This window comes from Pelophylax lessonae, assembly GCF_965119305.1.
Source record: "Pelophylax lessonae genome assembly, chromosome: 2".
Lineage (NCBI taxonomy): Eukaryota > Metazoa > Chordata > Amphibia > Anura > Ranidae > Pelophylax > Pelophylax lessonae.
The window spans coordinates 142,332,379-142,360,046 of NC_138769.1; the positions used below are offsets into that span (position 1 = coordinate 142,332,379).

The following is a 27,668-nucleotide window of genomic DNA, read 5'->3' on the forward strand; positions in this document are numbered from 1 at the left end:
ATTTTGTGAGCTTTAAACATTTGGCTTTGGAACAATTTCATTTTATCAAGTGAAAACCACATCCACTGTTAGAAATTCATTGGTGTAAGAAAATAAAGTTCTTTTTGACCCTACTAATAATTAAGAAATCAAACGAACGTTTCCTGGAATGAAAATTTTTGAACAAAATTCTACCAGTGTATAGCCAGCTTGCTAAATACCCAGTAAAAACATCAAAACTTTCCCAGCCTTCTGATTGGACACTGATGAGGTTAACCCTCTGCTAACCCTTTCTATAAGCTTTATGGCTCAAGGTGCTTACCCTCTCTTCACTAGGGTAGTTTAGATCCCACCTATTTAACCATATTACCTGGATCATTACCCAACACCACCCCCCCCCCCTTTACCTTTAAATGACAATACTAAATCAGCATTGGGATTAAGTTTTCGTTCAGCCTTTTAATTAAACAAAACCATTAAACAGTCAAACCAATCCAGATCAATGAATAGTTGCAGATCTTTGACAATACCATCTCCCACAACTTTGGAGTCTGTGGTACCATTAAGTTAGGTTCTGTCCCCAGCCGCCAAAACACTGCCTCCAGGACTATCCTAACAGACCACCAGACCAACCATAGGACTCCATACCTGAGATGGTTCTCACCATTTTATCGTTTAACACCATGTTTTGGTCCCTTGAAAAGGACCCTAACGGCCAATGTCCAACCTCCTTAGCAAAACAACAGAAAACGTCACCACCAGGGTAGGCGGAGGGAGCATTTCTCCTATGATCTCCAGTCTGCAAGTGAAGCCCCTTCACTCCTCTGCTCCAACTACTCTCTCTCCTGCTCCTCCCCATCACTTTGTCTGCTCGGCCAATAAGGTATGACCTCTCATATTCCAACAACTAATTTAACCCCCTACTCCCTGGTTTTCCTTCCACCCTGTCATGTATGCCCTATGCTTATTTCCGTCAAGCTGCGGGCATTTCTTTCCAAGTCTGAGTGCTACTGTGCAGGAGTCACACGAGGCTTGCTATAAGACAAATAAAAGTATTTATGAAAGATTTAACTAAGAACATACTAAAGGATTTTCTAATAAATAAACCTGTAATATATACGTATATATATTTTTTTAATTCAGCATGGTTAATGTTCTCATCTATTTTCTATATTCGTTTCAGTTTTCAAGAACTGTTGGGACCACTTTATGCTATAATTTCCGTAATTCTGAATACTTATTTTTATTCTAGTCTTTAAATAGACACTATAGTTTGTCTCCACAATAATCAGCTGTGATGTCTGCCTAGGTTTCAGGCAGCAGTAAGATAAGCGTGATGAACTGAGACATAACTGCCTACTGCACTGGCTATAATGAAGATAAGGATTTATTGCCTTCATGCTGGGTGTGCTTGGTAATGTGTCTGAGACGGAAGCACAGTATGTCTGCTTTGTTAGTACCCCGGGGACACCTATAACACAACATTCAACGGTTACCATTGAAAAGAACAGAACTATTGCTCGGAGGGAGTATTTAGAAACTGTGTTACCAAGTGCTAAAAAGCACATTTTGGTTTTGCAAAGATTTTAATATGAATGTGCCTCCAGCAAAGAGAAGCACAAATAATTCTCAAAAGTTGATTTTTTTGTCAATGGCCCTACTGGGAAACAAGATGCACTGAAAAGTTTTAGAAGCTGTATATTTTGTAGAATAGTGAAGGTCTACAGAATAAAACTTTAGGACACATAAATCGTACAATATAGAACACAGCTGCAACATAAATGGACCATGGTTTGTAAAGGAGAGTTTTAGAATAAATAAAATATGTATCTCTCTCTCTCTATATATATATATATATATATACACCCCTCACATTTTTGTAAATATTTTATTATATCTTTTCATGTGACAGCACTGAATAAATGACACTTTGCTACAATGTAAAGTAGTGAGTATACAGCTTGTATAACAGTGTAAATTAGCTGTCCCCTCAAAATAACATAACACACAGCCAATAATGTCTAAGCCACTGGCAACAAAAGTACACCCCTAAGTGAAAATGTCCAAATTGGGCCCAATTAGCCATTTACCCTCCCCGGTGTCATATGACCTGTTAGTGTTACAAGGTCTCAGGTGTGAATGGGGAGCAGGTGTGTTAACTTTGGTGTTATCGCTTTCACTCTCTCATAATGAAAGTAATAATGAAGTTAAACTTGGCACCTCATGGCAAAGAACTCTCTGAGGATCTGAAAAAAGGAATTATTGCTGTACAACATAAAGATGGGCTAGGCTATAAGAAGATTGCTAAGACCCTGCCAGTGCTGGCAGCACTCATGCAGCCCCAGACCATGACACTCCAACCACCATGCTTGACTGTAGGCAAGACACACTTGTCTTTGTACTCCTCACCTGGTTGTCGCCACACACTTGACACCATCTGAACCAAATAAGTTTATCTTGGTCTCATCAGACCACAGGACATGGTTCCAGTAATCCATGTCCTTAGTCTGCTTGTCTAAAGCAAACTGTTTGCGGGCTTTCTTGTGCATCATCTTTAGAAGAGGCTTCCTTCTGGGACGACAGCTATGCAGACCAATTTGATGCAGTGCACAGCATATGGTCTAAGCCAGGGATCCTCAAACTATGGCCCTCCAGCTGTTGCCGAACTACACATCCCATGAGGCATGGTAAAACTCTGACATTCACAGACATGACTAGGCATGATGACCTGGAGGGCCATAGTTTGAAAACCCCTGGTCTAAGCACTGACAGGCTGACCCCCCCCCCCCCACCCCTTCAGCCTCTGCAGCAATGCTGGCAGCACTCATAAGTCTATTTCCCAAAGACAACTTCTTTGGTCGACCATGGCGAGGCCTGTTCTGAGTGGAACCTGTCCCGTTAAACCACTGTATGGTCTTGGCTACCATGCTGCTGCTCAGTTTCAGGGTCTTGGCAATCTTCTTTTGCCTAGGCCATCTTTATGTAGAGCAACATTTTTTTTTTCAGATCCTCAGAGATATCTTTTCCATGAGGTGCAATGTTGAACTTCCAGTGACCAGTATGAGAGAGTGAGAGTGATAACACCAAATTTAACACTCCGTCTCCCCATTCACACCTGAGACCTTGTAACACTAATGAGTCACATGACACAGGGAAGGGAAAATGGCTAGTTGGGACATTTTCACTTAGGGGTGTACTCACTTTTGTTGCCAGTGGTTTAGACAGCATTGGTTGTGTGTTGAGTTATTTTGAGGGGACAGCAAATTTACACTGTTATACACGCACTACTTTACATTGTAGCAAAGTGTTGTTTCTTCAGTGTTGTCACATGAAAAGATATAATAAAATATTTACAAAAATGTGAGGGGTGTACTTTTGTGAGATACTGTATGTATGTATATATATATATATATATATATATATATATATATATATATATATATGTGTGTGTGTGTGTACTGTATATATATATATATATATATATATATATATATATATATATATATATATATATATATATATACATATATATATATATATATATATACATATATATATATATGTATATATATATATATTACATCCCTGAAAGTATTGGGACGCCTTTACACACACACACATGAACTTTGATGGCATCCCAGTCTTAGTCCGTAGGGTTCAATATTGAGTTGGCCCACCCCTGGCAACTATAACAGTTTAAACTGTTCTGGGAAGGCTGTCCACAAGGTTTAGGAGTGTGTCTATGGCAATGGTGATGAACCTTGGCACCCCAGATGTTTAGGAACTAAATTTCCCATGATGCTCAACTACACTGCGGAGTGCATGGGCATAATGGGAAATGTAGTTCTAAAGCATCTAGGGTGCCAAGGTTTGCCATCACTGGTCTATGGGAATGTTTTATCATTCTTCCAGAAGCGTATTTGTGAGGTCAGGCACTGATGTAGATGAGAAGGCCTGGCTCGCAGTCAAGTTCCTCCACCCTAAAACTCCCTCATCCATTGTCTTTAAGGGGGTATAGCAGGGGATGTGTCCTATGCCTACATACTTTTGCTAATAGGTGTCCTTATTCCCATCTCAAATAGTTTATGTTTTTTTACTGTTCACTGGGAAGGCTGTCCACAAGGTTTAGGAGTGTGTCTATGGAAATGTTTGACCATTCTTCCAGAAGCGTATTTGTGAGGTCAGGCACTGATGTAGACGAAAAGGCTTGGCTCGCAGTCTCCACTCTAATACATCCCAAAGGTATTCTGTTGGGTTGAAGTCAGGACTCTGTGCAAGCCAGTCAAGTTCTTCCACCCCAAAACTCACTCATCCATGTCTTTAAGGGGGCGTGGCAGGGTATGTGTCCTATGACTACATACTTTTGCTAATAGGTGTCCTCATTCCCATCTCTAGTTTAGTTATGTTTTTTTTTACCGTTCACAGGGTACACTTCTTTAGCAGTGCTGATGCTAGGTTAAATTTTCCACAGTGATCTAGATTAACTGCTTTACTATAGCCTAGCATTCCATACTGTAGACTAGCATTCCATACTGTAGCCTAGTTTATTGCATTCAAACAAACTCATTTACCTGTTCATTGATTTTTGTACATTGCCATTTATTTTTCCTTGTGATAATCTACTTACTTTAATCACAACTAAATAGCCTGGTGCCTATTTTCTATATGCCAATTTAGTTGTGGGTAGTTTGCTAATCCTTGAGCTCAGAGGTGTTTGCAGCATCTCATTACTGAACCAGGTCGGTCAGAGGGGACAAAGCAGTTCTCAGTTGAAGCATAGAACAGAGAACTCGTCATACCAAGCGAATCCTCGGGGGGCTAGCGATACACGTATATATATATATATATATATATATATATATATATATATATATATACATGCACACGCACAAGCACACACACACTGACCTATACTTCTCAGTGATTCATTGTAATGATGTTCTTATTTAACAAAACTCTGATTGGTATGTGTCAAAAGAGTTTCACTAAAACCCTTTAGCCAATCTCCCTGCTTCAGTTTATCAGCAAGAATGCTGACTGCAGTATCTGATTTACAAGCAAATAATAACATGAAAGGTTACTTGACATGCCCTAGAGTAAGGCCAGCCATACATTTTACAATCTTCTTTTACAATTTTCTTTTAGATTTACCAAAACCATATAATATGAGGTCAAACCTAAACACTTTCAATTTGTATGCAATCAGGCAGCACTACACAGTTGAAGGTAAATCTAAAAGAAATTGAATAAGAAAATTGTATAATGTATGGCCAGCTTAACTTACAGCAATTACCCTCTAGTTTTCCTTCAACAGACAATTTGACTTTTTTCTGTTTATCCTTCAGTAGATAGAAATTCAACTCTTACCTTGTTTTTCTGGCTCTGGGTCTTCTGCTCTTCCAACTTTGGGGCCTGTGTTATGAGAAATGAATAATAGTCAAATTGTTGTTGGGAAAAATCTTCTCAAATCCTCTCATCTTCATAGGTCTGTTTATTTATACAAAAATCCCTACACATTTAAATTGTATGTAACAGCAATACTTTAGACCCATATGCCAAATTTCTATGTAGCACCCTTACTGTTGTGGTCACTTGAGTAGGTCAATTTAGTTTGATGACCCTGTAGGCAGAGGAGCATGTGTTCATTTGTTTAGGAGACTGGGCAGTTCCGTCATCTTGTCTTCTGGAACTCACTGGATATTTCCAGAACATAGTGGGTGGAGGAACAGTGGTGGCAGCCTTGAATATTTATGGAGTTTCCACCAATCCCTGGGGAGGCAGGGCCCAGAAGGTTGGACAACAATCCATAAATACTCAGAAGCTTGGCAGTCTGAGAAGAGAGTCCAGGGTTCAACTGTCTGGAGGAGTCCCCTGTGATGGGGAGCTCTGTCCCCTGGGGCAAGGAGAGAGGGAGCAGGAGCAAGAAGAAAGAGAGAGAATGAGAAGAAGCCTCAGGACATCACCCAGTCTCAGACACAGCTAGGCTTAGCTGTAGACCCACAAGCGAAGCCAGGAACAGCCTGTTTAGCAGAGAAGCCAGAACAGCAGCCACCCTGGATCTTGGGAAGCCTTCAAAAAGTGGACTGAGTGAGTACAAGCCAGCTATATACACAAAGAAAAGAGAGGAAAGTGCATTGCAATACCTCACATGTCTGGGACCAGGGGGTAGCTTAAGTGCAGAGCAAGTCAGCCAGGAGGACCCCATCATATCTCTATTTTGGGCCTAGAGCAGCCAGGTGCTGTGCAATATAGCCAGGTGCTGTCTCTTTAATGTTCCTTAGTTTTTGGAACTATGCTGCTTTGCTATTGCTGCACTATCACTCCTACTGTTGCAGCTGAGTTCCACAATTCGGATTAGAGTAGTCAGAAACATCAGCAGGTCCTCATTTGCTACACAGAGTTTACAGTTAAAGTTCTGGGTATCTGATGTACCCCAATCCCTATCTAAGTTCACTGTTCTCAAAATAAACAGCCTAACCTAAAATCCCTAGACTGTTTTCTTGAGCCATTTGGAAAGTGTGGAAACTTCCTGTTTCCTGGCTGTGGTTGCTGTGTGGGGGAATACTGTAGTCTCAAAATGCAGCAGCTCATTGATGGGTAGTGATAAATCCATAACCCATTAAGATTTTTAGCAAATCTGGTTATACTCTTAAATTGCTAGATCTGTAGGACATCTGGTGACACCTGTGTGGTTCTGGATTGTGTAAAACTACATTGACGGTATACATTATACTCTATTACTGGAACTTGGGTTCTCTCACACTCATAATAAAGTGTAAAGACCAGAGCCTGGTCTTTACACTTTGTTGGATAGAACAGGGAAGGTTGATACTTCTGCTAGGATTAAATTTCTCTCTCAGTCTCCCTTGGAGAGATTTCTAATCACTGCCAATCCCAGTGACGCATCAGGCAGTGAGAAGAAATCTCCCCTCCAGAAATACTTTTCACCAACACAGCATTCATGTCTTATTAACATATCATTGTTGACACTGAAGACTACCATGTTCTGGAGCGACCTCAAATGTTGGCAGTCTGCAGTGTTGGTTGATGATGATTTAATGAACATCTTTCCCAGGACTAGGATAAAATACTAGTCACTAACACTGCTGATTCATAACATCACCAAAGCATCCAACAGTAATGTCAATGGCTTCTGGTATGTTAGTTATGCTTTAAACAACTCTTCCCCCCATCACTACGCTTTTCTGTTCCCACGCCTCATAGATCTTTCCTGTGAGTTTTTCTGGAAATCACTCAGCCACAATTGTCCAGACTGGAATATGCAAATGTCATAGCAAGCTACTGAATGTCATTGATTAAGGATTTTTTTCATCTACTTTAAAGTGATAACTAAAAGGTAAAGTTTTTTTTTTTCATAAAACAACAAAACATGTCATACAAAGGTTTTGCACAGAGAAGCCCCATACCTCCTCTTCTTGGGTCCCCTACTGGCACTCCCCCCCCCTGCTGAGTGCCCCCATAGCAAGCCGCTTGCTTGTCCGTAAGACACACAGAGCATGGCTCAGCCCTGCCACTGTTCTCTCCTCACTGGCTGTGATTGACACTGTGCCTGAGCCAATGAGGAGGGACAGAGCCAAGAGAGTCGCTGCACTCATGGACATCGTTGGATTGAGATCGGGCTCAGGTAAGTATCAGTGGGGGCTTGGGGGGGAGCTGTACTTTACATATTATACATATTATTGCAGTTCAGCCTTAATATCTCAGAATAAATAGTAACTAGAAAATTTCCTTGGAGTACAGTACAGGATAAAGGATCCTTAATTTTAACAATGAGACATCTAAAGCAGTGCATTGCAACTGATTGGTGGGCAACATGGCAAAAAACCTTTTACAGGCCCATGTAACAACAGATCATAGAAAGGCTGGGGAGCAGCTTGAGGCATCTTTTGCCCAAAACTGGAATCGGATGAGGCCTGAATGTTCACCTAACAAGTGTAAAACCAATATACCATATTAAGACAGTGTAGTGTAATATTTTAGAACAGAACATAACGAGGGAAGAGCAACATCCTTGGTAAGATGGAAAGAGGAAATCACCTTGGGGAGGAAGAACAGCTTTATCCCTGTGTAACAAAAGAAAAGGCTCCTTACAAGATAAGGCAATAATTCAAAGACCCACTCAAAGATGCCATGGTGATACAGTGTAATGCAACAGGGGGATCAATGTGCATGACACCCAGTACAAAGGCCTTAACCTAAGTGTGACCTATAGCAGTTTTACTGCTACAGGGTGGCACCTGTGCATCGTATCACATTTATTTATGCACTCCAACACTTCCAGGTAGTGGGCACGCATGCAGCGGGTGGCTCCCTTCTGCTGTGATTACACATAGAGGAAGCCAATCGGCGGGTGGCCATCATACTCCATATCCTCTGGCATCCGCCGATCATCAGGCAGAGACACAGAACTGTGATCTGCCTATGTAAACAAGGCAGATTGTCTTTCTGACAGAAGGGAAGGGATAGAGTTTGTGTCTCTACAAAGCAGGGAATAAATTATATCTCTTCCCCTAGTAAAAGCACCTCACGCAGTATAATAAAACACTGGCCAGGCACACATTTAACTTTTTGATCACCACTGATGTTAACCCCTTTCCAGCCAGTATCATTTGTACGGGGACAGTGCATATTTTTAGCACTTTTCACTTTATTAGTGTCACTGGTCCCCAAAAAGTGTCAAAAGTGTAATTTAGTACCAGAATGTCCTCCACAATATTGCAGTCCAGCTATAGGTCGCTTACCATTACAAATAAAAAAATAAAATAAAAATATCCCATAGTTTGTACACGCTATAACTTTTGCACAAACCAATCAAGATATACTTATTGGGATTTTTTTTTTTACCAAAAATATGTAGCAAAATACATATTGGCCTAAATTTATGAGTAAATTAGATTTTTTCTATTTTTTTATTGGATAGGTTTTATAGCAGAAAGTAAAAAATAATGTTTTTTTTTTTTTTTTCCAAAATTGTTGCTGTTTTTTTGTTCATAGCACAAAAAATAAAAAATGCAAAGGTGATTAAATACTACCAAATGAAAGCTCTATTTGTGGGGAAAAAAAGGACATACATTTTGCTTAGGTACAGGCTTGCTTGACCGCGCAATTGTCAGTTAAATTAACACAGTGTCGTATCACAAAAAATGGTCTGGTCATGAAGGGGGGTAAATTTTCTGGAGGTCAAGAGGTTAACTAAGAAATGAGAGGCCAGCAGTCTCTGAAACAGAGTGGCCAGTGCTGAGATTTTCTCCTTGATGGTACTCAAGGTTATATGCTGGTCTACTCCAGGCCAGACTGGATGTCAGGACCCAGATCAACTGTTGGTGGCACTGCGGTTCCCTGGGGTTTTAGTTTTTGCTGATTCCCTGGCCACTGCCCAGCCAGACTTTGCTGATTTCCTGGCCGCTGCCCAGACAGACTTTGCTGATTCCCTGCCTGCTGCTCAACTAGACTCTGAAAGGAAAGTTAAACTCCTGCCTGCTGATGGGTCAGAAACTTCGGAGTTCCTATTATTGTTACATGGCTTGCATGGGTTACCTGTTTGGTCTAAAATCCCTATTGTTGCCTGTCCTGAGTTCCTTTTGCAGCCATTTGCTCCTGTTGCACTAAGGCCTGGTGGTCCAGATACCCACTTTGAATGTGAGAGCTGCACTCACTATTAGAGCCCCAGTAGTAGAGGTCTTCTAGGAAGGGCAGCATTCTGTTTAAATATTGGCCTGATTATTAGCCTGATTGGCCTGCGTTATCTCTGCAATCCGCAGTGCCTTAGAGAGCCTGGGTTGGGTAACATATGCCTTGGGTAGACCTGAATGGCTGTTAAAATGTGAAGCAGTCTCTAGCAACCTAGAAGGTTAGGGTGCAATCCTGAAGGGACACCTGGCATTGGGGTACCTGTGTGGACCTGGGACCAGGGGCTCCGGTGTTAAGCCTTTGGAATCTCAGTGATGGGACATACCATATGCTGCATTAGGGAATTGTAAGCAACAAGTGGTGTGCCTCCACAGGGATCTGATCAGCAGGAATCCAGTCAGTTTTCAGACCCCAGTGGAGGGACTCCCAGTCAGCTTTCAGGTTCCTATGGCTGGATAACCAGTCAGCTTCCAGACCCAAGTGAGGGGGCACAGAAGAGCATCTAGAGGCCACTCCTTAAGGTGGGGGGGGGAACTATCAGGATCTGGATCACCTGCTCGTGGCATTGTGGCTCCCTGGGCAGTGGGCTGTTGTTCCAGTGTCTCCCAGCAGCCAGCAGATCCCAGTAATCTGACTCTCTACCTAGTGCTGGCTGCTGGGAAGGTATTAAGTTTCCCCACTACAGGTGCCTCTCGTTTCAGTTTTTTGCCTGCCAGCCGAATGCATGCTTGCTGTTAAAGCCTGAACCTGCTTCTGCCTTGCAAAGTAGGTCTTCCAGGCCTTTAGGAGTGTAGAGATGATCAAATCTGATAGGTCCCTATACCTTTGAACATGGGCTTTAACAGTCATTCCATTAAAGCCAGTAACTGAGAAGCAGGATGGTGGACATGTCCTTAAGAGTCCGGGTATGCAGAACAGATGCAGGAGAGTTTTTACAGGGGAAAAGGTATAGATCAGGTTGAAATGATCCCACAGAGTCACCGGATTGTCCACTGTGAAGTTACAGTGGTCCCTGGACCTCATGACTAAGGGACGATCTGATGATCAACTCCCCTGCACTGAGAGGACATCCAGGACTCCTTGATGTCCTCTCGGTCCCCGACAGGTTTTCGTCCATAGTGAGAGCTTTTCCTATCGTTTGGGAAAAAGATTTTACTGACTCCAGCACCTATTTGGAAATCTACCACACCAGAGACAGTCTGGCCTTGTAGGTCAGGTGCTTGGGGCTGTATAAAGGCTGAGTCTGTTTGTCCCATGCAGCTAGAATATTGAGTTGTAAGTGTCTTAAATGAAACTAAGCATATGGTCCTGCCTCAAAAGAGGCTGTCATCAGAATCTCTGCACTATCTGTTGGACATTGGCTGAGAGGGCTTGAGTAGATTGGTCCTTAAACAGAAATTCATCCAGGCATCCCACTGTGTGGACACCCTGAAAAGTAGAGAGCTAGGACTGACACACACACCTTGGTGAAGACCCAGGGTGCCATGCAAATGCTGAAGAGAAGGCAATGGATTGGTAATGTTGTATGCCAACAGTAAAACACTGATGAGCAGGAAAGATGGGGATGTGTAAGTAAGCAGAGAGTCCCCTAGGAGAAGGGGGCAATAACCGACCTGGCAAGTTCCATGCTTTTGGACTCACGGGAAGAAGTTGAGAGTCATCAGATCCAGCATGCATGGGCAAGTGCCTCCATTTGCCTTGGGAACAGAGACGAGGAGAGCTTTCAGGGTTTCAACTCAAATATTTTCAGTTACGAAATGACAGGTAATAACCCCCTGAGAGAAAAGTTGTTGAATGCTAACAAGTAGACCCACTTATTTTTGCAGGGCATATAGCAAATTTGAAAGCATGTAGTGGGAACATACACTCTTGACCCAAACATCTGAGATTTCTTGGGACCAGATGGCTGAGAGAACCACTAGACATCCACCCTTTGACAACAGACTGGCAAGGTCTTGTTAAGTCAAGAAAGGAATGCCCATTTTTGAAAGAAACCCTCCTCAATAGGGTGCAGCTGAGAAAAAGGCTTTGGAGGGACAAAAAGCTTGGCTCTGAGCGCTGACCAGTGTGTTCTGACATAAGGCAGTCCCCTTGTCAGAACATAATAGCTCAGCAGGGAGATCGCTGTACTAACATCTCATAGTAAGTACTGAGAGCTCCTCCCGAGCTCCTCAGTTTTTTTCCTTCAGCCTGCTGGATTAAATGAAATGAAAAAAAAAAAAGCTGCCTGTGTGTGCCAGGCTGTAGAACTAGAGGGGCGGAGGAAAGCTCTTCATCACCTATCTCCTCCTTAGGCTACATTCACACTTGAGCGTAGCGTTTTACCGCGTTTTTTTACCGCAATTTTACAGCGATTTTTACAGCGATTTTACTGCGATTTCAGGCATTTTTTTCAGGCGTTTTTGGAGGCAGGCATTGACATCTATCAAAAATGCTGGTAATCAGCCCAAAAAGAAGCTCATGTACTTTTTTCAGCTACAGGCGTTTTGCAAAACGCTCAGATGTGAACAGGGGCCATTTAAATGAATGGGGCTTTACTTGTTGGGCGTTTTGGAACGTTTTTTTTGAGCGTTTTTGGACCTGAAAAACACTCAAAAATGCCCAGGTGTGAATGGAGCCTTAGTGAGTGCAGCAGCTGCAAAAGTAAAGTAAGAGGCTGACTCTGGAGGAGAGACTCATGGGACTACTCTCCAGATCGGTCCTTTAAATAGAGACTACAATTGTCTTAAATTATTCAGAAAGTTGCTGAAAAAGAGCTGCTGCTGCAATAGGGCATTCAAAACTTGATAGCAGAAATGCTGAAGCAAAGGGAAATTAAAAAAAAAAAAAACGGAAAATTCCTATCATACTTACCGTAATTTTCCTTTCCTGATAGTCTCCATGGCAGCCTACGTGTGGGTTAACCCCGCCTCCACTCCAAGGGTATAGGACCCCCCTCCCATAAATTTCAGCTCTCAGGTACAGCAGGTGTTCCATATCTTAGCCGAATCCAAGACGAGAGGGTGGGTACTCCGGCTGCCATGGAGACTATCAGGAAAGGAAAATTACGGTAAGTATGATAGGAATTTTCCGTTTTCCTGTCTGTCTCCATGGCAGCCTACGTGTGGGAAATAACTAGCTCACTCCACACGGGTGGGAATGCTTTAGCAAAGAAAATTTTAATTCATGCTATTTGCAGACAAAACAGTCAAACCAAAATTAACTGAGGACAGAGAAGCAGGCTCTACACAATAGTGGGTCATAAAAGTATTGACTGATGACCACGAAGCCGCTCTGCAAATCACATCTGGAGCCACGTGCCGCGAAGCCGCCCAGGAAGTAGAGATACTCCTTGTAGAGTGCGCCGTCACCGCCTCCGGAGGAGCCAGCCCCTCAGCTCTATAGGCCTGTTGGATAGCTGCCACTATCCATGAAGCGATAGTCCTAGATGAAGCAGGTTTACCTCTGTTCTTTCCCCAGAACAGGACAAAGAGGTTGTCAGACTGCCTGAATGGTGCAGTTGCTTGAAGATAGGCTTTTAAGGATTCTCCTACATCCAACGGATGAGGATTGGACTCATTAGATGAACGGAAAGTAGGCAGGACAATCTCCTGATTCTGGTGAAACACTGAGGTGACTTTCGGATTTGAATTCAGCCTGGGTATCAATACTACCCGATCCGGAAAAAAAGTCAAGAATGGTTCTTTACATCCGAGAGAACTTAATTCAGAGACCCTTTTAGCCGAGGTAATGGCTACCAGGAAGACAGTTCGGATGGTCAGGTCCTTGATAGAAGAAGAGGAATCTATGCCCGATTTGGAGAGGGCATTTAGGACAAGAGGTAGATCCCATTTCGGGAACCTAGGTCTTCTCTGAGGATTGAGCCTGATTGCTCCTTTGAAAAATTGTTGGATTAGTGGGTGTTGGGCCCACATGACCCCGGAGAAGGCCGATAAGGCCGAAACTTGAACTCTAAGAGTTGCCACTGAAAGGGGCATATCCAGACCAGCCTGAAGAAAACTTAGTATTTCTTGAATCCCAGGGACTGAGGAAGACATACCTTCAGGATATGCAGACTCCATGAATCTTGCCCAGATTCTACAGTATACTTTATTAGTACTTGGTCGTCTAGCATTCATCAAGGTGGAAATGGCTGTAGATGGGCAGCCGAGCGATTCCAACCTTTCCCTCTCAAGAACCAGACCGTCAACCGGAGAATTGCAGGACAGGGGTGCACTGATGTTCCCTGAAGAAGCAAGTCTGGTCTGAGGGGAAGAGGGACCGGGTCCCGGTAACTCAGTTGTAGGAGTAGCGGAAACCATGGCCTGTTCGGCCAGAAAGGCGCCACCATCACTATCTCCACATCTTCCGCTTGAAGTCTTTGCAGGAATTTGAGAATGATGGGTACTGGAGGAAAGGCATAAGCCCTGCTGAACTCCCACCTGTCGGTTAGTGCATCTGTCCCGTAAGCTTGAGGACACTTGCCCCTCGTGACATACTTCCCCAACTTGTGGTTGCAAGGGGAGGCGAACAGATCGACTTCGGGAGATACTCCCAACGACAGAATCCATTTGAACGACTCCACATGGAGCGACCATTCGTTGTGGTTCAACTGGACCCTGGACAGAAAATCCGCTTGAACATTCTGTGAACCTGGGATGTAAACTGCCGAGATGTTTACTAGGTGAGTCTGGGCCCAGGACATGATCGGGTCTAATTCTCGTAGCAGAGAGAGACTCCGTGTCCCACCTTGTCTCTTCACATAAGACACTGCCGTGGTGTTGTCCATCCGAATCATTACAGATTTCCCCTCTAGCAGGTGTTGGAAAGATCGAAGACCCTGGTAGGCTGCTCGGAGTTCCAGTATATTGGAGACGACTGGAGTGTGTCTCTGAAAAGACCATCTCCCCTGTGTCATCTCTGTCAGACAATGAGCCCCCCAACCTGAGTTGCTGGCGTCTGTTGTGATTATAGTCCATGAGACTGGAACCAGAGAATGACAGTTGAGCAGATTCCTGCGTTGCAGCCACCAAAGAAGACTGTATCTCATGCTGGAGGAGATATGAATGTACTGATCTTTCTCTTCTGTGTTCCATTGTTGTAGGAACCCTTTTTGGAAGGGCCTCATATGCCAGAGAGCCCATTTGACCATTGGAGCCGTGGACACCATGGTGCCAATGATTTTGAGGCACTGAGAGGCTTTCAGCCGAGGAGAGGAAAGAGCCGGAAGGATTCTCTCCCTCACTACCGGTATCTTCTCTAATGGGAGAGAGATTGAATTCTCGACGGTGTCGAATTGCGCCCCAAGATAGACTAGGCGCTGAGTAGGCTCCAGCTGACTCTTTTGTAGGTTTAGCAGCCAGCCAAACTCTTTGAGGGTCGATATGACCTGATCTCTGTGTGCCAATAACTGATCCTTTTCTTGAGACAGAAGCAGAAGATCGTCTAAGTAATGATGTAGACGTATACCTTTCAATCTTATGAAGGCTACCACTGCTAGAAGAACTTTGGTGAATACTCTGGGTGAGGTAGACAGGCCGAAGGGTAGGCAAATGAATTGCAGATGCTGATTCCGAACACAGAAGCGAAGATATTTGTGGAAGTCGGTTGCCACAGGTACATGAAAATACGCATCCTTTAAATCTATTGAGGCGAGCCAATCTCCCGGCAGTACTGCCCTTTGAATAGTTGAGAGTGTTTCCATCTTGAATTTTTCGTTCTTTATGAACTTGTTCAGGTATGTGAGATCTATAACAGGTCTCCAGGCCCCGTTCTTCTTCTGGACTAAGAAGAGGGGTGAGTAAACCCCTTGAAATTTTTCTTGTTCCGGAACCGGAGCTACCGCTCCTTGAGCCACCAAAGCGTCTACATAGGCGAGCAAGACTTCTCTTCTCTCTTCTAGACAGGGTAAATGAGTTGAGATGAATCTTGGAACTGGATCTGCCAGAAATGACCATCTGTGGCCTGTAGAGACCGTCCTGACGGTCCAAAAGTCCGTGATTGAGGCCGCCCAGACATGCTGAAAATGGAGAAGACGTGCCCCCACCTGACATGCCTGGACGGGCCCAATCTCAAAAAGATTTAGTGGAATCTTGTCCAGCAGGCGCTGGATTTTTTGATGACCTCCGAGTAGAGGATTGACCACCTCTCCAGTTTCTTCGGAAATCTCTATTAGGCTTGTAAAAGCGTGCATCTCTTGATCTCTCCGTGTATTGCCTCCTAGGTTGAGGCTTCTTCTGACCAAATAGTCGTCTGTCTTGCGGGAGGAAACCTGACTTTCCACCAGTAGCCTTGGCAATGGCGCTGTCTAGTTTGTTTCCAAAAAGGGAAGTACCCTCAAAAGGGATCTTACACCATGCCTGTTTAGAAGCTGGATCTGCAATCCACGGGCGAAGCCACAAGGCCCTCTTTGCTGTTACTGAGGATAGCATCGATCTGGACAGAAGACGCAGAACATCAATAGATGCTTCTCCTAAAAACACTGAAGCCAGCTTGAGTTCGTGAATAAGGGAACTTTCTACGGCTTCTTCCGAGAGACTTCCAAGTTTGGATTCTATATCGGAAACCCAGACTTCCATGGCTTTAGACATTGTTGCTAATGCCATCACAGGTTTGCAGGCCGCGCCGGCCGTCACAAAGATCCTCTTTAGGTCCAGATCTATCTTCCTATCCAAAGGGTCTTTGAAAGAGACCGCGTCATCTAGTGGCAAAGTGACATGCTTTGCTAATCTTGTAACTGCCGCATCCACAAGAGGAGCAGATTCCAGACGGGCGACATCTTCAGGTTTAAAGGGATATAATTTCCCAAGTTTGGAGGATAAGGAAGACTTACTATCCCCTTTACTCCATTCTTCAGTAATCACCTCTTGTAATTCAGAGAGGGAAGGGAAGTTGATACGCTCCTTACCAAGGTGCTTGAAGAACTTCCGCTGCTTTTTCTGAGGAGACACAGGATCCTCCCATCTGAGAGCTTCTTTAATGGCTCTGATCAGGGGTGAAACTAGGGCGAACTCAAAGCCGCCTACAGCCCCTTCTTCTTCCGAATCACTGTCAGATGACTTTGCAGAAGTAATACTCGGTTGAGAGGGGCCTTGATCTTCCTGCACTTCCCCTGGAGAACTGGATATGGTGGGACCAAGTGGTGGGACTGTACCCCATTCTTTCAGGGACTGTTGTACTATTCTCTTCACTAGAGATTCCAATCTTTGATCCTTTTGCCCCCTCTCACCGGCTGCATGAGCAAAACATGGCTCACATAGGGACTTGTCCTCCGGGACATGCGCCCCACAACCCCAACAGGCTCTCTGGTGTGTGCGGTGACTCTGGTATCGTGTATGGTGTCTGGGGGAGGAATTGGAGCGTCTCCCTTGTTGCCTACTCCCTGATGGAGATTCACGGCGTTTAGATCTGGAGGATGAACTCCCACGAGGTCTGACAGGGTCTCTTTCTTGTGGTAAATCAGGCCTGGGAGAGCTGATGGAAAAAAGAGAAAATCGGGGAGACACTGGATTTAGCCATGACCTAGGGACCAGCAAGCCCTCCCCGCCCCCCCCCTCTGAAAAATGCCAGCACCCACCTGTTGTGAGAGGGCTGGCCACAGGAGGGCGGTGACGCAGGATCCATACTTCAGGCCAAACAACCAGACTGATAAAGAAAGGTAATACATATCAGACACCATGTCAGTGATACATTGTGAGGTGACAACCCTCCGCCCCCCCCCCCCCCTCTGCAGTCAAGTCTCCATTGCACATACCTGTAGCAAGGAATCCAGAGACACTGGGAAGCTGCCGCAACGCCCACAGTACATTCCCAAAGTACAGGGGAATCGTCAGCTGTTTAAATCTCCCGCCGGAATGACGTCAGCGGTGATGCGGCCGCGATCGCTAATGCGCATGTGCGAACCAAGCCTCGACTTCGCTCGCGGCGCACTGCGCATGCGCGGGACCACGAAGCGTCTACCGATTGGACGCTAGAAGCAGAGGAGGAAGAGGAAGGGTTTGTTGGAACGCAGGAAGGGTTTGCTGGAACGCAGGAAGCGTTCCAGCGCCATTGGGCCAAACAAACAAATTGTACAGTGATAGAAAAAGAGACAAACAAAGTGTACATAAATAACAAATACCGCTGCCATGAAGGGAAGCAATGCGAATCTTCAGACCCATGTCAGAGAATGCCAATCAAGCTTCAGTCAACCGCAGAGAGCAGGGGATTTTAAATGTCACTCACCCGCCCGTGGCTGGGCTCTGGACATGCAGACACCATCCAAAGTATCCTAAGGTAAGCTGGACGTAGTAAGACATCAGAAGTGTAGGTCCTTGGAGGAGGACAAAAAATGAACACCTGCTGTACCTGAGAGCTGAAATTTATGGGAGGGGGGTCCTATACCCTTGGAGTGGAGGCGGGGTTAACCCACACGTAGGCTGCCATGGAGACAGACAGGAAAAGAAATTTTTCAAGAGAGAATTCAGTCCATCATCCAAGGACATTAGTACAAAACTGAGGCTTGCTGTTAGTTAGAGAGGTTATATAGGGAATGTAAAACCAAAAAGAGATTCCCTGCGCTTAGTGTACAAATTCAATATACGTGACAATAGCAACATTGAAATATCAAAATACTAGATATGAAAACATACTTCTCTCTAAATATTTTCTTCATATTTTTGCACTAATGTTATTAATATTACACTGTTGTTGAATATACATTAGTATGAATAGCACCCTAAAGCAATAGCGCATCTATTTAGTGTAAAGTATATAGAGAATGTCCCTAAAGCCTATAATGCCGGTGTTCAATCACCTAAATGTAGCTGCATCTAACCCATGGCTAATGACCCGTACACAAGATCAGAAAATCGTAGGGAAAATACTGTTTTCAAAACTATCGTACAATAAGCTGAACGTTAGTACACAGCTTTCAAGAGCCGATCACAACAGTTCATCCGATATTATTCAGTCAGACAAGCAAGAAAACCGTTCTCATACAATACCAGATCGTACGATTTTAGTTTAATCAGTACGGTTGTCGTTTGAAAATACATTACAAATATAATACAATACATTACATCACTTCCAAATTTTTATTGTCGTACGAGAATTTTCAGAACTTTAGTAAACTCTTCATTTTCAATATGAGATTAGCATGCAAAACAAAACAAAAAAAAAAAATGACAATCATTCGTCCAATAATCTCATAATGTGTACCAGGCATAAGCCTAAAGATCCTGGCGCTGCACTGTAACATTAATGAATACACATTGTTTAAGAAAAGAAAAGCCTGAAGCAAAAAAAGTAAATAAAAAATAAGCGAAGGGCTGGCATGACTAGCAGGATAGCCCCAGTCAGGGGGTTAAAAGTTTAACATAGTTAGCAGGGAAATTTATGGAAACAATGACTGGGGAAAAGTAAAGTGTGGGTGTCGGAAAAAGTAGGTGGGGAGTGGGAACAGGCAGCTGGAGGGGACATTCGAGGATCGGATGAGGAAGAAGTTTCCCATCCTCCCGCTCTGTGATGGAGTTCGTATTGGGATGGTCTTTGTGATCTGGCAGTTGGGGTCATTGGAGGCATCAAAAATTTTCTGGGAAATATCAGAGTAAGGACCCCTCTATGGTATGGTGTCCTATCCTTAATCCCAGTTAACGGTGGGTTAACAGGAATTTGTGTAAATGGAGGTGTCTGTGGGAAATTTGGTATTGTCTTCGAGCCGCTGTTCTGTGGCTGAGGGCCCCTAAGTGGTCCCGCAGACACAATTTGTTGTGTTGGTTTGGTAGTGCCTCCAAGGATTGGCAACCTAGTGGCCATTACTGTTATTGTTCTATATTTCTGTTTTTAAGGAATTTTGTTGTGTTGTTTTTGATTAATAAAAGGCTGATACGGCCAAATTGCACTCCAATGGTGTGTTGGTTGTATTATTTTAGGTAAAAGTGGGGAGTAAGGTTAATATTGGCCATTGCGATACGGGAGCACAGTGGGGCAATACCTCTAGTATGCCTTAGTCATGTACTAGAGTCCAAGTAGAAACATAGCATAGACTGTTGCTAGTTTTGCGGTTTTATCAGAGGAACTACATAAGCTAGCAATTGCAAAGCGTATTTTCAGATACAGTATATTAGCTCATCTAAATTAATGCCAGTATTACCTAATGGCTAGGCCAAACCTGCCTGTATCTCTAAAACAATGCACACATACATAGTCTTTAGTTATTTATGTCTCCAGGGAGATTGGAGATCGTTCCAACGTTGTGGCATATTACAATAGTTTCTTACAAGAAAACAAGACCACAATTTATGCACCTGGCTTAAAATGCTGTCAAAAATCCAATTAAGAACTTTTATTTCTCAGCAAGACACATGACGAACAAAACACTGGGCCTTCTAGCAATTTATAGTAACAGATGCGTGAATAATAAAACAAAGATCATACAGATAATTGACAAACGCTTCATATATAAAGCAGTGTATTTACATAACAGGTATTACAGCTCATTAAGCATTTTGAAAAGACTTCTTCTCTGAGTATAGAGTAATTAGTATGCCACGTCAACACACAGAATGAAAAGGGTGATTGAATAAATGATAATAGTAAAAAGCATAAATGTAAAAATAGGACTTTTTTTTTATATTATTATTTTTTTTAAATGCTGTCACAGTGCTGCCTGCTGAAGAAAACCCAACCTTTACCTGAACTCCATGCACCATATATCAATGATTATTGAGATTTTCTATTTCTCAGAAATCAAGGAAGTTATGGCAAAATGTGTTAAAGTCAATGGGGAAGGCAAAATTAGGATGGTTTTTGGTTGTTTGTCATGGGCGTAAGGGCTTTCAATGGCTCCTGGGGGTTATGCAATCTCCTTTTAAAAATCATATTGGTTCCAGTAATGACAGTTCATTTTTAGGATTTCTGGAGACAGAGGAACTGGCTAGGTTGAAGCTTAACCACTTCAGCCCCAGAAGATTTTACCCCCTTCCTGACCAGGCCATTTTTTGCGATACGGCACTGCATTTCTTTAACTGACAATTACGACGCTGTACCCAAATAAAATTGATGTCCTTTTGTTTCCCACAAATAGAGCTTTCTTTTGGTGGTATTTGATCACCTCTGCAGGTTTTTATTTTTTGCGCTATAAACAAAAAAAGACCGACAATTTTGAAAAAAAAAAAAAAAAACCTTCTGCTGCTGCTTTTACTTTCTGCTATAAAACATTCCCAATAAAAAAAAATGTAAACATGTCTTCATCAATTTAGGCCACTTTGTATTCTGCTATATATTTTTGGTAAAACAAAAACCCAAAAAGCGTATATTGATTGGTTTGCTCAAAAGTTATAGTGTCTACAAACTATGGAATAAATTTAGGGACTTTTTAAAAATGAATATTGTTTTTACCAGTAATGGCGGCAATCAGCGATTTTTAGCGGTACTGCGACATTGCTGCGGACAAATCTGGCACTAAGTGACACTTTTTGGGGACCAGTGACACCAATACAGTGATAAGTGCTAAAAAAAAAAAAAATTCACTATCATTGTATAAATTACACTAGCAGGGAAGGGGTTAACATCAGGGGCAATCAAAGGGTTAACTGTGTTCCCTGGGTGTGCTTTCTAACTGTGTGAGGGATGGAAGGACTGGAGGAAGAGACATCTGATTAGCAGAACACAAGATCTCTTTGTCCCCGTTCACATTAAGGTGACCTGTGAGGCGACCTGGTCGCCTCACAGGTCGCCGCAGGTCGCCTCCCATAGGGAAGCTGCGGACCCGTTCTAATAGGAGCGACACAAGTCGCTCCGACTTAGAAAAAGGGTCCGGAGCTTCTTTGGGGCAACCAGGAGGCAACCGCCATAGACTTCAATGTTATTAAGTCCGTGGCGGCTGCTCTGAGGTCGCGGCGCGCTGCTCGCACCGCGATCTCGGAGGTTGCCCCGGGAAGTAGCGTCGCTCGTATGTGAACGGGCGCTTTCTCCCTCTGTGACAGAACGGCGGCCTGCCTTGTTTACATAAGCAGACCATTCTGTCTCTCCTAGGAACGATCAGTGGGTCCCAGCGGCCATCGTGGCCCCTGAACCCGCTGATTGCCTCCCACTTTGTCCAGTCACAGTGGGAGCGCGGCTCCAGCAGCATGCGCCCAAGAGATGACAACGATAATCACGTAGTGGTTAATAAAGCTATGGGTCCTGATGGTATTCATCCCAACGTTCCAAGAGAACATTGAGATATAGTTGTTAGACCATTTACAGACCTTTTTTTTATTAAATTCTCTTCTTACAGGAGAAGCTCCCCATGACTGGTGGACAGCTAACATTGGACTTATCCACAAGAAGTGCAGCAAGGTAGAAGCTGATAATTACATGCCAGTGAGCTTAACATTAGTTGTAGTCAAGTTAATGGAATCACTTTTGAAAAGAAGGATCATTGATCACTTAAAAATACACAACTTGCTGGACCCAAAGCAGCATGGATTTACTAAGGGCAGATTATGTCAGACTAATCTGGTTTAATTTTTCTTGACTGTATCACTAATATTTTAAACCAGGGTGGTGCTGTGGACATTGCATATCTTGATTTCAGCAAGGCATTTAATACAGTTCCAAATAATGATCTAATACTAAAGTTGTAAAAGCTAGGACCTAACCCTTGGGTGGTTCAGTGAGTATGCAGTTGGCTAAAGGATGGATACCAGAGTGTAGTTGTAAATGGAGTTCTTTCAGAACAGCCACTAGGGGTGTACCACAAGGCTCTGTACTGGGTCCTGTTCTATTTGTTCTATATGTAAGTGATATAACTAAATCTTTGTTGGGCAAAATATGTCTTTTTGGGGATGACAAAAAAGTGTGTAATAGGGTTGATATTCCTGGAGGTGTCTGTAACATGGAACATGATTTGGCATTGCTGGAAAATTGATAAAAGCGCTGAAGACTGCAGTTCAATGTTTCTCAATGTAAAATAATGCACCTAGGGATAAAGAATCCCCTGAGAGAGTACAACATTGGGGATACACTGTTAGCCAGCACTACAGAGTGGCCACTCACTAAAACTAGAGGAAAGGCGGTTTAACCTTAAAATACGCAGGGGGTTCTTCACTGTCAGAGCAGTAAGGATGTGGAATTCTTCCGCAAGCAGTTGTATCAGCAGGGAGCATTGATAGTTTCAAAAAACTATTAGATAGGCACCTTAACCGCTTGCCGACTGCGCACAGTATATTTACTGCGGCAGTCAGCCCCGGCCAGGCAGAGTGACGTAGATCTACGTCGCTAGCCTGTGACCGGGTTTTGAGCCAATAGCGGGCGAGCGCGCACCCGCTGAGGCACGCGCCCGCCCCGGCTCGTTCACAGAGGAGTCCGCGCGCGTGACCGGCGGACCCGATGTCCGCCGGTCACACTACGATCGTTGGTAGAGCGGGAGAAAGGCGGGCGGCTTATGTAAACAAGCCGCCTGTCATTCTCCCCTGTGTAAAAATGGAGATCAGACGGTTCTACTATGTAGAACCGTTGATCTCTGTTTTTACAATAGGAGACATGTCCCATCACAGTTAGAAACACGCCCTAGGACACACTTAACCCCTCCCTCTCCAATACAGTTAACCCCTTCCCTGCCAGTGTCATTTTTATAGTAACAGTGCATATATATAGCACTGATTACTGCAGTAATGTCACTGGTAACCCCAAAAGTGTCAAAAATGTCAGTCAAGGGTCCGATCTGTCCGCCGCAATGTCGCAGTACCGCAATTAAAATCACAGATCGCCGCCATTACTCGTTAAAAAAGAAAACACCAAAAATGACAAAAATCTTTCCCTTTGTTAGTAAACGCGATAACTTTTGCGCAAACCAATCAAAATACGCTTTTTGCGATTTTTTTTACCAAACATATGTAGCATAAAACAAATTGGCCGAAAATGTTAAAAAATTTTGATTTTTACATTTTTTGGGGGGGGGGATTTCATATAAAAAAATTTGAAAAACATTGTTATTTTTGCAAAATTTACGCTCTTTTTTTGTTTATAGCGCATGATCAAAAGATCACACAGGTGATCAAATACCACCAAAAGAAAGCTCTGTTTGTGGGGAAAAAAAAGGACGTGAAATTCGTTTAGGTACAGCGTCGCACGACCGCGCAATTGTCCGTTAAAATCACGCAGTAAAAAATCGCAAAAAACACCCTGGTCAGGAAGGGGCTAAAATCTTCCGGGGCTTAAGTGGTTAAAGACCACAACATACAGGGGTATACAATGTATGGTTAACAGCAAACACACACACATCATAAGTTGAACTGGATGGACTAGTGTCTTTTTTCAACCTCACTAACTATGTAACAGAGGAAAAAGATTTGGGGGTACTTATTTCAGGTGATTGCAAATTGAGAAAACAATGTGAACAGGCAGTGGGAAAAGCAAATAGAATTCTAGAATTCATCACAAGCGGGAACAGCAGCAGGAGGAAGGAGGTCCTGATATATAGACCTTTAGTGTGACCTCAATTAGAATACTGTGTCCAGTTCTGCAGGCCTCACTTACACACAGATGTTGATATAATAGAACGAGAGACAGGTAACAAATATTGTGAAAGGTCTGGGGGATAAAACATATCGAGAGAGACTTCAGGAACCTAATATGTATAGTTTGAAGGAAAGAAGGGAAAGGGGGACATGATTGAAAACTTTAAATACATCAAGAGGGTGAATAAGGTTCAGAAGAGAAGTTTTTTTTCAATTTGAAACCTAAATAAGAACACGGAGACATGACCTCAAACTAACTGGAGGAAAGTTCAAAACTAATCTTAGAAAGTATTTTTTTACTGAAAGGGTAGTTGATGCTTGGAATAAACTACCAGCAGAGGTAGTGAGCCAGTCGATAGTAAATGGCTTCAAACATGCTTGGGACAAACATAGATCTATACTCAGACAATAAAGTTAACGAAAAAAAAAAAAAAAAACACACAAAAAAAAAAATAATAATATATGGGCAGACTCAATGGACTACTCATTTTTTTTCGCCGTCACTTTTTTGTGTTTCTATGTATGTATTTATATACAGTTTCTTCCACTATTCAATGCACTATTTCTTGCCCGAGTTGTTCACACTCCTACCTGCATTTTTTCCAGCATCTCAAAGAATTCTGCTGACTGTAAAAGAAAGAAAAAAAAGAATAAGAACATGTATTTATCAAACTGAAGATGTAGAGCTGTTCAGTATTTAAGTCAAGCATACCCTCATCAATGAGCATATGAGAGCAATATAAACGTACATACTGTATATATATATATATATATATATATATATATATATATATATATATATATATATATATATATATAGATATTTATTATACTGTATATACACAAAATATTTATTGTCATCATTTTACTATATTAATTAAACATTAAATATAGAAACATTAGTTTGATTTACTAAAGGAATACAAAGATCACTTAATGCATGTTCGTTCAAACACCCAAATATGTACATGAAAAGTTAGACAAATAGAAATTTCCCTTGCACGTGATTAAATGATGAAAGTGAACACTGCCTAACTAGACTATATGAATGAGGTGATGCTCTGCTGACTTCCACCATCCAATCATGTGCAAGCAAAATGCAATTTTTTTTCTCATGATTTGGTATTCTTTACAAAGTGAGTTTTCCCTGCATTTACTAAGCTAAAGGAAAATGCCCTTACAAAGTGGACAATCTATTTGCCTTTATTAAATCAACCCCATTAAATTACATTAATGGCATATTATACCATGGCAGCAACAGCAAAAAACAGAATTATTTTGAAATGATGGTTATGCAGTGGAAAAAATAATTATTTGATCCCTTGCAGATTTTGTGAGTTTACCCACTTGAAAGGTCTATAAATGTTATCATCGGTGTATTCAAAATGATAGAGACAGAAAATCAACCAAAAATCCAGAAGAAAAACACAATATAAATGTTATATATTGAGTTGCAGTTCAGAGAGTAAAATAGATGTTTGATCTCCAAGCAAAATATGACTTAATTCTTGGTGGAGAAACCCTTGTTGACATGCACAAAGGTAAGATGTTTCTTGTAGTTGGTTACCGGGTTTGCACACATCTCAGGAGGGATTTTGGTTTACTTCTCTTTACAGATCTTCTCTAAATCCTTCAGGTTTTTGGCTGTTGCTTGGAAACTCAAAGTTTCAGCTCCCTCCATAAATTTTCTATAGGATTAAGGTCTGGAGACTGACTAGGCCACTCTATGACCTTAACATGCTTCTTCTTGAGCTACTCCTGTGTTGCTTTGGTGGTATGTTTTGGGTCATTGTCATGCTGGAAGACCCATCCATGTCTCATCTTCAGTGTTCTGGCTGAGGGAAGAAAGTTCTCATCAAAGATTTTACAATATATGGCCCCGTCCATGGGCCCCTCAATGCGACAAAGTCAGCCTATACCTTTAGCAGAGAAAAAGCCCCAAAGCATAATGTTTCCACCTCTGTGCTTGACTGCAGAGATGATGTCCATAGGGTCATAGTCAGCATTTTTCTTCCTTCAAACACAGCGAGCCGAGTTAATGTCAAGAAGCTCAATTTTGGTCTCATCTGAACAAAGCACTTTCTCCCAATCCTTCTCTGAATCATTTAGATGTTCATTGGCAGAAAAATATAGACGGGCCGGTACATGTGCATCTTGAGGAGGGGGACCTTGCGGGCACTACAGGATTTAAATCCATAACGGCGTTTTGTGTTTCCAATAGTTTGTTTGGTGACTGTGCTCCCAACTGCCTTGAGATCATTCACAAGCTTCTGGGATGATCCCTCACTTTTCTCATGATCATCCTTACCCCATGAGGCAAAATCTTGCATGAAGCTTCATACCGAGGGCGATTGATGTTTTTTTTTGTCAAATTAGTTTTATTGAGTTCTAACATGTTATACAAGGAGGGTTAGATGCAACAATAAGAAGGTAAACAAGATGAAATCAACAATAAAAAAGTAGCATCATAAAGTATGGGTATAAAAATAATTACAGATACAATGTACTATAATGAATACCAGGTAGTTAAAAAATAGGTATAGCAAATAAGAAAATTAATCCTTGAAAATATCTAGAAAGGATCAAAATCTAGTATATCATTACTGACTAAGATGTGAAGCTTATTAACCACTTCAGCCCTGGAAAGGTTTTTCCCCCTTCTTGAACAGGCCCTGCTTTGCGATTGGGCACTGCGATACTTTAACGGACGATTGCGCAGTCGTGCGACGCTGTACCCAATTAAAATTTACGTCCTTTTTTTCCCACAAATAGAGCCTTCTTTTGGTGGTATTTGATCACCTGTGTGATTTTTATTTTTTGCGCTATAAACAAAAAAAGAGTGACAATTTAAAAATATATATATATATTTTTCACATTCTGCTATATGACATTCTCAAGAAAAAATAATTTAAAAATCAAGTTTATTTAACATTTTAGGCCAATTTTTTTTCTGCTACATATTTTTGGTAAAAAAAAAAAAGAAGCGTATTTTGATTGGTTTGCGCAAAAGTTATTGCGTCTACTAACTACTGGAAAGATTTATGTCATTTTTATTGTTTTTTTTTTTTTTACTAGTAATGGTGGCAATCTGCGATTTTTTGTGGGACTGCGACATTGCGGCAGACATTTCGGACCCCTGACTGACATTTCTGACACTTTTGGGGGTACCAGTGACATTACTACAGTAATCAGTGCTAACAATATGCACTGTTACTGTAATAATGACACTGGCAGGGAAGGAGTTAACATTATGGGTGATCAAGGGGTTAAATGTGAGCCTAGGGGAGTGATTCTAACTGTGGGGGGGGGGGGGGGAATGGCTTCTGAAATGACCATAAAGACATGTGATCCTATATAGAAGGATCACAGGGACTCTATGATCATTCCAGGGAGAAGAACGGTCAACTGTGTTTACAACAGCTGACTGTTCTCTCTCAGTGGGGAGCGATTGCGGGTTTCAGGCTGCAATCGGAGCCACCTGCCTACTGCATCGGCTTCCCCGCTGACGAGCGGGGATGGGAACGTGCACCCAGGGTGGGAACGCGGCGGCGAGCGCCGTACATATACGCCAAATTG

General features: G+C 42.6%; 1 protein-coding gene across 1 annotated transcript in view; it reads right to left on the reverse strand.

The window, feature by feature from the left end:
• The window catches only part of RAP1GAP2 (RAP1 GTPase activating protein 2), a 949,148-nt gene that overhangs the window by 132,073 nt on the left and 789,407 nt on the right, over positions 1 to 27,668 (reverse strand). Inside the window, exons 4-5 of the mRNA XM_082245390.1 lie at positions 24,684 to 24,719; positions 5,347 to 5,391 (exon numbers count right to left, since the gene is read on the reverse strand). Of these exons, the coding sequence (XP_082101516.1) occupies positions 5,347 to 5,391; positions 24,684 to 24,719 (81 nt within the window). The remainder of the gene's footprint in view (positions 1 to 5,346; positions 5,392 to 24,683; positions 24,720 to 27,668) is intronic.